Raw genomic sequence first — 12,055 nt, forward strand, 5'->3', positions numbered from 1 at the left:
GAATTAATTTGATTTTGTTGGAACAGCAGCTATGCTAATGATGTTTCTATTTGTCTCTCTGTTTTGTCACGGATTTACATCCCGTGGTAACTAGGATTTACACAAGCTCCGGTCTGGATCCAGAACACCTGAGAAGAGATGATGCCAACCCCTCAGAGGACCTCAGATGATGCTAACCCTAAAAAAAACACACAGAACTAACAAATATTGAATACTCCCGGAGCCTGGCTCACTTCTTCCGCTGCGTGTGCACCCAGGGTCTGTGGTGTCCCGGAGCCGGAGTAAATAACACCATCTTCATTAATTTAGGCCAGACAAAAATTGGTCCCCAGACTCAGCCTGGTTTACCCATTTCTGTCATCTAGTGGAGTCACTTTTGACACTATAAATATACAGTAATATTAATATTAATTTGTTAATATTAATTTGACTGCACTGAACTGCATAAAGCCGAATAATGATGCTGATGACTTCTGTAGAGCTGCTTTATAGCAGAATTGGAGTTTCAGTCATATCTAAAGAAAGTTTGCATCATTTATTGTTATGTTTCTGTTTGTTGCTATGAAGCTGTTTTAAGACAATCTGTATTGTATAAATAAAGGTGAGATGACTTGTGTTCTCCACTTGCCAATTAAAAATGTAAGCTTTAAAAAATAAGAGAATCCACTGCTTCACTTGAAAATTTGGTCAGGAAAAACTTTATTTTCCATAAACACTGTAATTCACACAACTCAGGAGATACAAGAAAAACATCAACCAAAAGTTAATTTAATGTATAATAATGTATTGTATCAATGTCCTTATCCATAATGCATCAATATATTCATAAAAATAAATAATCTCAATAGTTGTTTGAAGAACAAATTAAATGTTTCCTCTAAATTATTTCTGAAAATTAGTTCTAATGAACTTACTGTCTTCTCCAATGACATGTCACTTTGGAAACGGACACTTTAATGCTCTCATACACTGGTGTATTTATTCTGGAATCATATGAAACTTTATTAAATTCATAAGTCTGAAATCTTTTGTTACTACTAAGTAATGGCTTTTCAGTTAAGTCACAATTTTCACTTTTTAAATATATATATATATATATATATATATATATATATATATATATATATATATATATATATATATATATATATATATATATATATTTTTTTTTTTTTTTTTTTTTTTCTAGTTTGTTGTAGTGGTTCTGAGGTCTTAAAAATTTAATTAAAAGTACAAATATTCCATGTAGTCTGTAAAATAGTATGCACTCAGTAACATGCAATTTTAATACAATTATTTTAAAAAAAAGTGGGTTTAGATGGAGTTCATTGTGTTACACTGCACATTTCAAGATATTTTGACAAATGATCAGATCATGACACATGATGCCAATATGGTGCATTAACACAAATAAGCAAAACATACTGTATTGAATGCTGTATCTTTTGCCTTTATGCTTAAATGTTGAACATCTATTACTTTAAGGTACAAAACTAAACGAATGAATAAATAAATAAACCCAGACTTTGTTCCACATAAACATTACAGAATTAGAGGACAAATGGAAATGTTTTTTCCATCCTACCTGATTTGCAGTATTTTCAATGTTCCCAAGAGATAAAAAAAAGAATCCCACAGTAAATAATACTGTAATAATAACAATAATGTATTTAAATAATATTTTGATCTTTGCAGTTTTTATTTTGATGTTTCTGTATTTCAAAGTTCATGGACAGTCAAATCAGTACAATTTACACATTTTACTTGAAAATGCTAAACAAATTGCTATCTGAATAGGCAATTTAATATTTATTGACAAAATCAATATTCTTTGCTACTCAGCCTAAAGACTAAAATATACAAGAAAAAATACAACAACCTTCTCTTGAGGAGAGGAAACTGGTGGCTCATGTCAGCTGCACACATACAGTCACATGTATTTGTTCATTGTCAAGAGGCTTAAATTGATTCCATGTTTCAAGTGTAATAAAAAAGAAACAGTTTTTCACAGTTAACCTGTATTCCCAAGACTTTCTCAAATGTCATATAATGTAAAGGAGCAGCAGTCATTGTGAGTAGATGGACCAGTATATGATATTGAAGAGAGTATAGGCTCCAGGGAAGATGACCCGTGAGTATTTGTCTATGGCATGAGTGTCTATAAATAAGCTGCTGCTGGAGCTTACAGCAGGTCTTTGAGCTCCCTGCTCATTATCCAGGACCTGATGAACCAGGAACTGCTCCTGTTTGTCTCCGTTCAGCTCCGACATGCCGTAGTTCCCTGTGGTCATCATGTCCATGTCGCTGTAGCTGCTGCTCATCATCATCTGACCAGGATGGGTCATCCCACACGTACACGGCAACTGCTGGATCACACAATCACACATTGCATGCTCTGAATTTAAAGCACATTAATCAGATAACACTAAAAACCTGTCATCTTCCTGCTAAGCTTGTGGCTTACCCTGCTGCTAAGCGTCCTCTCTTTGCGCTCCTGCAGAGTGGACAGGTAATTGACAGCGGCGTACTCGATCACAGACAGGAAGACGAAGACGAAGCTGACCCACAGGTAAATGTCCACAGCTTTGATGTAGGAGACTCTGGGCATGGAGGCGTTCACTCCAGTGATGATGGTGGACATGGTGAGCACCGTCGTGATACCTACATAAGATCAGTTTGTTCAAAACGTGCATGTTTTATGAAATGTCACAAAGACAGATGCTGCAGTGGTTTGCAGCAAGATGCAATTAACATGATTCAGCTGAAACATCTCACCCAGAGGAACCCGAGCAGGAACAGCTCTCCGGTCGATCCAGAAGGACACCCATGACAGCATGACCATAAGTGTGGCGGGAAAGTAGGTCTGAAGCAGGAAGAAGAAGATATGACGACGCAGAGTGAAGTTGATGTAAAGACGATTGTACCAACCTGCAGAGAAGATAGAAGAGAAAAATGTCCGTTTCAGTCATTATCAACACCACTGATGAAGAAGCACAGGGATCCTGGAGCCAACGCTAATCAAACATAGCTAGTTCTGATATGGTTAATTATGGTTGGAGCTAAACTCTTATTTTTATTTAGTCTCTAGTATCTATCGCGTAGTGTGTCTTATCAGAGACCCGATCTGACAGAAGCTTCAATGTGTCACTAATGCCCGTGAGATATTAGACATGCTTAATATCTGGACCTGTTGGCGACTCACAGTCCTGTAGGGTGAACTGTGTTTTGACAGGATATGACATCAGCGACGACCTACAGCCAATGAGAGAACAGATACAGGGCAAGGAAACGTTCAGTGGGAGGAGTCATAATAGTGTATGTATCCTGCATAAATTCTATCTAGATAACTGTATGCGTTTTACTTTTAGTTTACCTTTACCTGAGCTGTCTTGGTTGTTTTTGCATTGCATCAAAAATTCTAAGTTCTTTCATAAAGTTGTGTTTCCAAATAGTAATTTTTACTGATTTTACAGTCTTTGCTAATCAAGAATTGCATGACATGAATTACATGAGACAATATGGAGGATGGTAACGCCTGTCAGTGTAAAGATGGTCAGCACTGGTTTTGGTCGTGTTAGTGAAGGACAGAGCTGCGATCCTCGGTACCTGTGCTGCTGTAGAAAGCTAGTTTTGTGGTGGTGTGAAACTCCTGAATGAGGAACTGAGAAAGAGAGATCTTCTCATCCGTCTGCAGAGATTTGTTTCCTCTCTTCCAGTACAGCATGAGGTCGTCATCAGTATAGGCATCTGAAAATCAAATAACACCATACGTATCATCTCACAAAGACTGAAACACTTAATATGAAAATGTTTATGTCAGCTGTATTGTGTTTAGACTCACAGCTCTCGATCTCCAGGGAGCACGTCTGGGTGTCCAGGGGAAAGTGAGAGAGATCCATATTGCACATCGCTGTGACTGTAACCCTGTTGTGAACAAATCCACAGTATAGAAAGTGTCTCCTTTATTTTAGTGATTTCAACTGAAAATTATTATACTATGGAAATGAAATGAACAATAATGGCAGTAAAAGAGCAACAGATTTGATTCCTTTTTACATAAATTATGATTACAGGGTTAATCATATGATTATGATTAAAATGCCTTTACTGTATTGCATGATTTAGAAGTACATTTTGATGTTTGCATTACACAATGAGCTCCGCGTGTATGGCATTTCTGCTTTATGAACTTGCTCAGTAGCTCACCCAGTACAGCACTGCAATCACAAGTATTCAGGTACAAGTCCTCTGAAACATGAGTCACTATATAAGAGCTCAAAGACTCGCTGAAGCAGGCTACAATGGTATAGTTTCTTTAGCAATTTTTTTTTTTATCCCGTTTGCTTTTGTTAAACACTATTAGTTTGGTTTAGTAGGACTTAGGTTGTATTCAATAGGACATTAATCTTTAGTGGCAATTGCAGGATTGCTACAATACGAACAACAGTATAATATCTGTTTTGGATAAAACAGACACAATTTAAGCACCAATCACAAGACATTTCCCTATACAAGTGTTATGAAATGTGCAAGAAGCAGAAAAAAAAGAGATAAAAGTTCTAATCTGCAGTAAGTTACACACACACACACACCTGGATGGAGCTGCATGATCAAAACAAAAGCACTTGACATTAATTGCTTCCATCAAGCAGAAGCCCACAAAAGTGGATTTGAAATGAGAGATTGCCAACTTGCCGTTATTTATCTGTCTGATCCAAGGAAGTAGCTCCCATTGCACACGTCCTGACACTGTAAGCCCTGGATTTCCCCCGATTTTTTCCCCTTTAGCAAACTTCTGTTCCTACTCCTCACTTTCCCTCACCTGTATATACATCAGTAGCCTACAGAATGCCACTGTAATGCCATTTAAAACATCTGTGTGCCTCATTCACTTCCATGCTACAGACAGTGGAGAATGCAGGCAGCTTTAATGAAGGTAGACCAGGGATGGCAAACTCAATTCCTGGAGGGCCGGAGCCCTACAGAGTTTAGATTCAACCCTAATTAAACACATCTGATCCAACTAATCAAGTCCCTCAAGCTTATTTGAAAACTACATGGTGTGTGTCTAGGAGCAGGGTTGGAACCAAACTCCGTTCCTCCTGGAATTGGGTTTGACACCCCTGAGTTAGATCAAGCTTCTCATTACCTCCATCATCTAACTCTTGCAGACCAAGCCTCTATGTCGACAAGTAGGAAATAGTTCCACAGTTTGACTTTTGAATTATTTTTTAACTGATGATTTAATGTTGTGCTCACAAAAAAAAAAAAAAAAATTAAAGTCTGTCACTTGATTATCATAAAAAGTTATTTTTTTTCTTTTCACAGCATCATGCTGAGGAGGATGAAAATGACCCTGCTAATCTTTTCAGAGGGATTTATATATGAGAAACCCGAAACAAGAAAAACTGAGCCAGAGTGTTACTGAAATTTGTATGGAATAAAACACATATCCTAGAAAATGTTATGACAGTTTAACCTCCACCATCAGCTTCCAAATCAAAATTATTTAATGTACACAGAGATACATATGTAATGAAACACCTCATAATCCAGCATCTCTGAGAGAAACCATTGTGGAACTGATTTGTGGACATAAAGAGAAATTATTCATCATTTATCAACTGCAATCGTGGTGTCTTGGATGTTTTTGAGACAAACACACACGGCACACAGCTAAGAAGATTTTGGAGAGAAATTTGGAGAAAAACGCAAGAAAAAAGATCAGTGTTTCAGACAAAATTTCCATTTAGCTTTGAACAAAGCAATATGAATAAACAGGGTGTCTGCATTGCTCTCAAGGTTTCCAACCCCATATCTGCATTCACCAGATAACCAGTTTCAGTTCAGCTGGCCAAGAAACAGACCAAATGCTTACGATATGGTGGTTTGTGAAGCAGCTGCAGGCTGTGTGTGCTGTGCTGGCGGAAGACCGAATGAAATCAAGTTCCCAACGCAGGTTCTGGAGGAGCTTAATCATCCAGTCCTGTCAATCACCGTTATGACCATATATAAGCAGCAGCCATCCCTCCGTTCCAGCGACAGATCTTCCGGCATCCCTCCACCTCCCCTTCTCCTCCTCTAATTCCTTCTCTTCTTCCTCCACACTGTACAATTATCTGGCCATCTGGCCTTGGATAAAAGGGAAGATTCTAGATGAAATGGTTGATAGGGTATAGGGAGAAGATAGCCTTGACACAACAGATTGACTTGTAGATTGTAAGTCGATGTGTACATTGAAGAATAAAGTCATTCTGTCCAGCAGACTGGGTGTGGGACGTTTCCGAGATTAAAACTCACCAACGAGCCAGCTTTGTGTCTGAATCTACATGTGGCTTGCATTAATCCCACAGATTCCCACATATTAATCCACACGTTCACTCATCTAAAGCAGAAACTACGATCCACACCTCTTAGAGATGGCAGATCTTGGTCAACAACAACAACAACAACAACAAAAAAAAAAAAAACGTAATAGCAAACATTGAAATCATAAATGTCTGTATTTAAATAACTGTTGGTTCACATTAAAGAAGTTTGATGGAAAAACAAGATCTTTTTGTTTATTGAGCAAATCTGATGAGTCTCTCACTGATTAGGTTTAGACCCAGCGATGTCAAACATCTACGGCAAAGCCGGACGTAACATAACTCTTCTGATGGCTGGCAATCTGTTTCTCGAGCTTTGATCGGGATTAACTTGAGTGCTTCTGCAGTTCGGAGAGGTCAGTTGTTAAATACAAAAAGAAAACCAAAGCCTGAATCAGAGCCTGTCAGAGCTTTGTGGTAAGATCTTCACAATGTATATGCATGCCAGTCATTTGTGACACTTACCTCAAGCTGTAGAGCACTTTACCATCAGGATGCACTCGGAGCATGACGTTCTCTGTGGTGGTGTCATGGATGAAGGATCGTTTGGAATGGACAAAAAATATGTCAGGGACCCAGATTTTCTTCACCAGCCGGCCATCAAAGGTCATGCTCTGGTTGGTGTTGCTGGGAAAGGAGAGTCGCTCGTCCTTCCAGTAATGTCTCAGGTACAGGGTCATGGTGAAGTCCTGTAGCATACAGTCCGATTAGCCAGGCATATTAACAACTGATTCTAAACAGTCTAAACAGCAGCCTCATTCCTATCCCAAGAGCCCTCTATAAGAAAAAACGGTCTGTCAACACATCTAGGGTGCATGGAGAGGTTACTGGGAGCTGAATTAGAGCTTTTGTCCTAATCCAAATCCTGTGGCGCAATCTCAGAGTGGAAAACATCATGATAGTCATGAATCATTCATGATGCACTCTGAAATCTGTAAGCCATGTTTTAAAAGACACGTGTCAGTCTCCTACCATATCTACTTCAGAGATGGTGTCCAGACTCTCAAGCTGAACATCAACACCCACAGGTATCGCAGGCCCTGAAATGAAGCAAAAATGAGCTTTAAACCGTTTTATAATGTACTCATTAAAAAATAAAAAAAAGAAGATGTCACAACCAGCGGTCAGACTGGTATTTGGAACATGTTTTTAGTCCATGGTGTTCTAGTGTTACCCCATGCCATAATACCAATGCAGGATGATCAGGGTCTACAACCAGGATGGTTACACCTGGAGCCTTCCAGCAGAGTTAAGCTCCAGCCTTATATAACACCAGCTGATCAAGGTCTTCAGGAACACTACAAAGGTATGTTGGAGCAAGTTTGTGCTAACCTCTGCAGGACAGTGGCCCTCCAGGATAAGACTGAACACCACTGGGGTACAGGGTTAACCTGGGCTCCACCAGCTGCTGGTCCACCTGATCAATCATCTAGATCAACATGGAGCAGCTGAACACATTGACTACCATATGGAATCACGTTACAATATGGATATTAACAAATATCCAGAATCTACTATATGACATGCTCATGTAATATAAAGATTAATGATCATAGCCCACAAGAATAGACTTAAAAGTGCTAAAAAAAACCTTTACTTAAAAGTGTAATAATCTAGTACGACAAGATAAAGTGGAATTGTACACTGTTAGCAGTTGATGTCATTTTTACAATACATTTTACAACTTTGCATTGTATTCATGTTTTATTGTAAATGCAAATGCATGATTGGAAATTGATGGACAGTCTTGTAATATTATTGTAAATACACTGTAGATGCATTATTTTAAAGCCACCGCATGGCATTATGGGATAATATTAAAATTGGTACTTTCCCAGCTAACATAATTTTGTTATTATAAGAGCATTCTCCAAATATTGAGTGTTGGTTCTGGGAACATAAAAAAGTTTTCTTTACATTAAAGGAAAGTTTAAAAAATAAAAAAATGTATGATGTTCTTTCAACTTAATTTTGATTAAAAATTCAACATTCTAGAACATTGATTTGTAACATTCCAAGAACATAAAAAGATCCAGTTTCCTTAATGTTTGTAGAATGTTATTTAAAGTTGAGTATGAAGTTCCTGAAACATTCTTTCAATCATTCAAACACCTGCTGTGAAGAAGCACTGATAGAAAGATAAATAAGAACACAAACTACAACTTTCTACAACCACAGCCTTAGATGAACTGAAGATGAAATACTTTAAATGTCAAAAGATCTGATTAAACAACTCAACAAAAAGCATTACCAGGTTCAATTATTATTAACCAGATTGACTTTATTTCTGTCACATGTCTACAGAAGTTCTTATTGAGAATTAACACAGGTTTAGATGTCGATGTCTTATTTTTTTTTCAGTTTTTGTTTTTTTGAGATCGCCATCATGGAGATTAGCGTTTGCTTCAGTTGCGGTCTTGACCCTTAAATTTAGTGGAGTTGCTTCTTTTGCAACAATTGCAGTTGTTTTCAGAAAACATTTATGCATTGTTTTAAGTGGATTAACATGTCTGCTTTAATAATAGCTAAATAACTGGCTTAAAGTAGTTTTTAATAACTTGTATGTATAACTAGTATATAAATGAATAGAAGCACTTTTGTCGTGTGGCAGGTGTCAAATGTTTAAGAGTTTACACTCATTGTTGTTATTAACTTTTTAAAACATGTGTCATGTCATTTATACACACACAGTAATCAACTTTTGGCATATGAAACACATCAATGGTGACATGCTCCACGCCAGCATACAAAACACAATCTTGGCTCCCAGCATGCCTTGCTGCAGGTTTATTATTATTATTATTATTATAATTATTATTATTATTTTATTATTATTATTATTTTTTTTTAATTTTGATTGTCATAATTGTTGAGGATTGTATAACAACAATACAATATATAAAAATTATACATAAAAAATAAAAAAACAATACATTACTTATCTATTATTTACTATAAATTCACAGCAATTAGTTGCCAGGAATTTCCTATAAAATGTACACGTTTTTAACAGTGTGCATAAAACAAAACATGTGTCTTTGTGATTATAAGGTGGTTCTTGTTGATCTGGTTGTCCACTTAGAACATTTAGTCAGTATTTCATTTATATTTAAGTAAAAATTATGTTCTAGTTCAGCACTCAGCAAGAAAAAAACTTTTGAAAGGCAGAAGAAATTAGTCAAAACATGAAATGTCCTTTCTTCACCCCAGGACAACATTTTCATAACCCTTAATCTGGTTTTGATCTGACCGTAGTATTTACAGTTGGTGTGAACTTTAGTGAAGATACGGGCAGATAAGTGAATGCACGTGGCACAGAGCCACAGTAAATCAGTCTGATAATCTGGCATGAGCTTATGTAAAGCTGATTGCCTGTGATGTCAGTTCAAATCCTACATAAATCTGAGACTTGTGGTGTTTATTAAGATCTGCTATGTTTGGTACTGGTCATTAATGCATTAATGATAATCATAGGTTGCATATTAATGCATATGCACTACAAATAAAACCAATAAAGTAATTACATGAACATGTAGAAATCAACAACAACATAAACTAATTGTTGATTTAGATTTAGCATAAATGTAACAATATTATTAAATGATTACATTTATTTATTAAGTAATTTATATGTTAGTATTTATACATTTTAAGATTTAAATAATTAAACTAGAATACATTTATATATTTCTTTAGACTACAGAAGATTTTTCTGCATAGCCCATATTTTCTATCTCTAGGGAGCACAGAAACTCTTCAACATAGCTTTCTATCTTTTGTTTTCGGGGCTCAAAGCATTCTTCTCATCTCACCTCCAAAGCCAGGCCTCATGGTGAAGTCGTGGTCATCTAACTTGAGGAGCTGTTCAGATTTCGTAACGGGAGCTTTTGTGACATCTGGACTTCTCATTAGTAAAGTGCTTTTTAAACAGAAATACACGAGTAAAAGAGGTCATGATAAACATAATTCCAATGCAAACAGAACAGAACAGTTTTTTTGCAGTGAGCTTAATGGATGCATTTGAAGCACAGATAATCAAATATTTAAATTAATATACAATTCTATTTTTTTTTTTTTTTTATAATGAAATTTAAAAAGACTGCAAACCACTTCAGTTTTGCACCACATCATACAGTTGCTGTTTTATAATCACTTTTAATATATTATTGGGAGATTGAAAATGAGACCTCTCAACAAATAATAGCAATATATTATAGATATTATATATAACTTAAAGGGTGAGCAAATGAAATGAAATGTATATTAGTGTTACCTGCCAGGTTTATGTGCTTCTCTCTGTGTTCTGGTGGTTTCTCGTTTGGATCTGACAAATGCAGGATATGACCATTTTAGACATAAGAGCATAACAACAACAACATCAAATCAATCAGGCACTTTAATGATCATGCTGCAAAGATAAATAATTGAATACATTTTTTTAGATCGCTAATGAAATTTCTATTCTGAATTCAACATGAAAATAATCAATGTGAATGAGTAACGCGAATTGTCTTTGTGTTTGTTACATCGCTTTTGTTTAATGAAGCTTGTTCTGACATTATGATCATATTTTGAGAATTTTCCACACATCAAGTATCTTACGTGCTTTAGTTTAGCAGAAGCAAGGAAATCTGACCATCAAGAGTTCACATCATCACAGATTTTATGACACAAATTCGTTTACGACTAATTAGAGACCTACAGGTATGAAGGGTTCACGTCATGCATCCAACAATCCTAAAACTTTTTTGTTTTATTTATGTATTTTTGATAGAATGGCACAGTCTGCATCCTGTTAAAAATGTACAGGCAAGTCCTATATTTAATGTACATTTTGCACTTTCAAACTATTATAAGTTTTTTAAACAACTTTTAATTTCTTTCTTTTTTATCTGACAGAGAGTTGTTAATAAAACTAATATAATTTGTGCAACACATCCAGTCTACCCTTCAGCGCTTGCCTGCATCTTCTTCCTTATATTTCTTAATTTCTCCCCGTTTGTCATGAATAATAGTTGAACGCATGAGACGCACTCACCTGGTTTGGCTGCATGTCTGAAACACCTGTCCACGCAGCTGCAGCGCACCGGTGGAGAAGAAGCACGCGCAGAGCATAAAGCAGACATCAGCGTGCATGATTCCCACATCAACCGACAGTCACGAGAATCCTGTTAGAAGCTATTAAAACAACACCGAGGAACACTTAAAGACGACCCATTGTCATGGTGAGCCTGTGAGGACGTCCACTCTCTCGCGTTCAGATGCGTTTAATCTGCATTAAAGTGAAGGTCAGATCTGCTGTTAGCTGCAGCCTCGCTTTCCCGCGTCCAGGAGGAGCTTTCGCAGGTTACACAGAGAAACAGACATTTGCTGGCCGTAGCTATATTATGTAATGTTCCATGAGTATTACGTGTTATCTGAATTACACTTACATAATCGAGTGGTATAGTCACTCAGCATTGTTCTCATTTGTTTCGAATAGTTTTTCTGACTGAATTTTTAGTGGCGTTCAAATTTTGGTGAGTATAAATTATATAATATATGGTGAGTATAAATCGAAAGGAGCCAGCCAAAATCAAATGTTTCTGATCAATCTACAGTATTGAAGTCCAGAGTGTTCAGAGCTGGAATCCTGGCGAAAAAAAAATATATATATTTTTATTTATTTACCTGTTTTACTCCCTTTA

General features: G+C 36.5%; 1 protein-coding gene across 2 annotated transcripts; it reads right to left on the reverse strand.

The window, feature by feature from the left end:
* Positions 1 to 1,675: 1,675 nt before the first annotated feature.
* On the reverse strand, positions 1,676 to 11,704 carry LOC127938316 (gamma-aminobutyric acid receptor subunit rho-1-like). Of its 2 annotated transcripts, none has more exons than XM_052534850.1 (10): positions 11,407 to 11,704; positions 10,642 to 10,692; positions 10,181 to 10,287; positions 7,341 to 7,408; positions 6,834 to 7,057; positions 3,842 to 3,924; positions 3,607 to 3,747; positions 2,776 to 2,928; positions 2,465 to 2,661; positions 1,676 to 2,363 (listed from the first exon to the last, which is right to left on the reverse strand). In XM_052534850.1, exons 1-10 carry the CDS (start codon positions 11,502 to 11,504, stop codon positions 2,067 to 2,069), a joined length of 1,419 nt encoding a protein of 472 aa, XP_052390810.1. In that variant the 5' UTR covers positions 11,505 to 11,704; the 3' UTR covers positions 1,676 to 2,066. The 2 variants fall into 2 exon arrangements, with proteins under 2 accessions (XP_052390810.1, XP_052390809.1); XM_052534849.1 differs by having other exon boundaries at positions 1,676 to 2,366.
* Positions 11,705 to 12,055: the final 351 nt, after the last annotated feature.

Source organism: Carassius gibelio, chromosome A20 (genome assembly GCF_023724105.1).
Source record: "Carassius gibelio isolate Cgi1373 ecotype wild population from Czech Republic chromosome A20, carGib1.2-hapl.c, whole genome shotgun sequence".
Lineage (NCBI taxonomy): Eukaryota > Metazoa > Chordata > Actinopteri > Cypriniformes > Cyprinidae > Carassius > Carassius gibelio.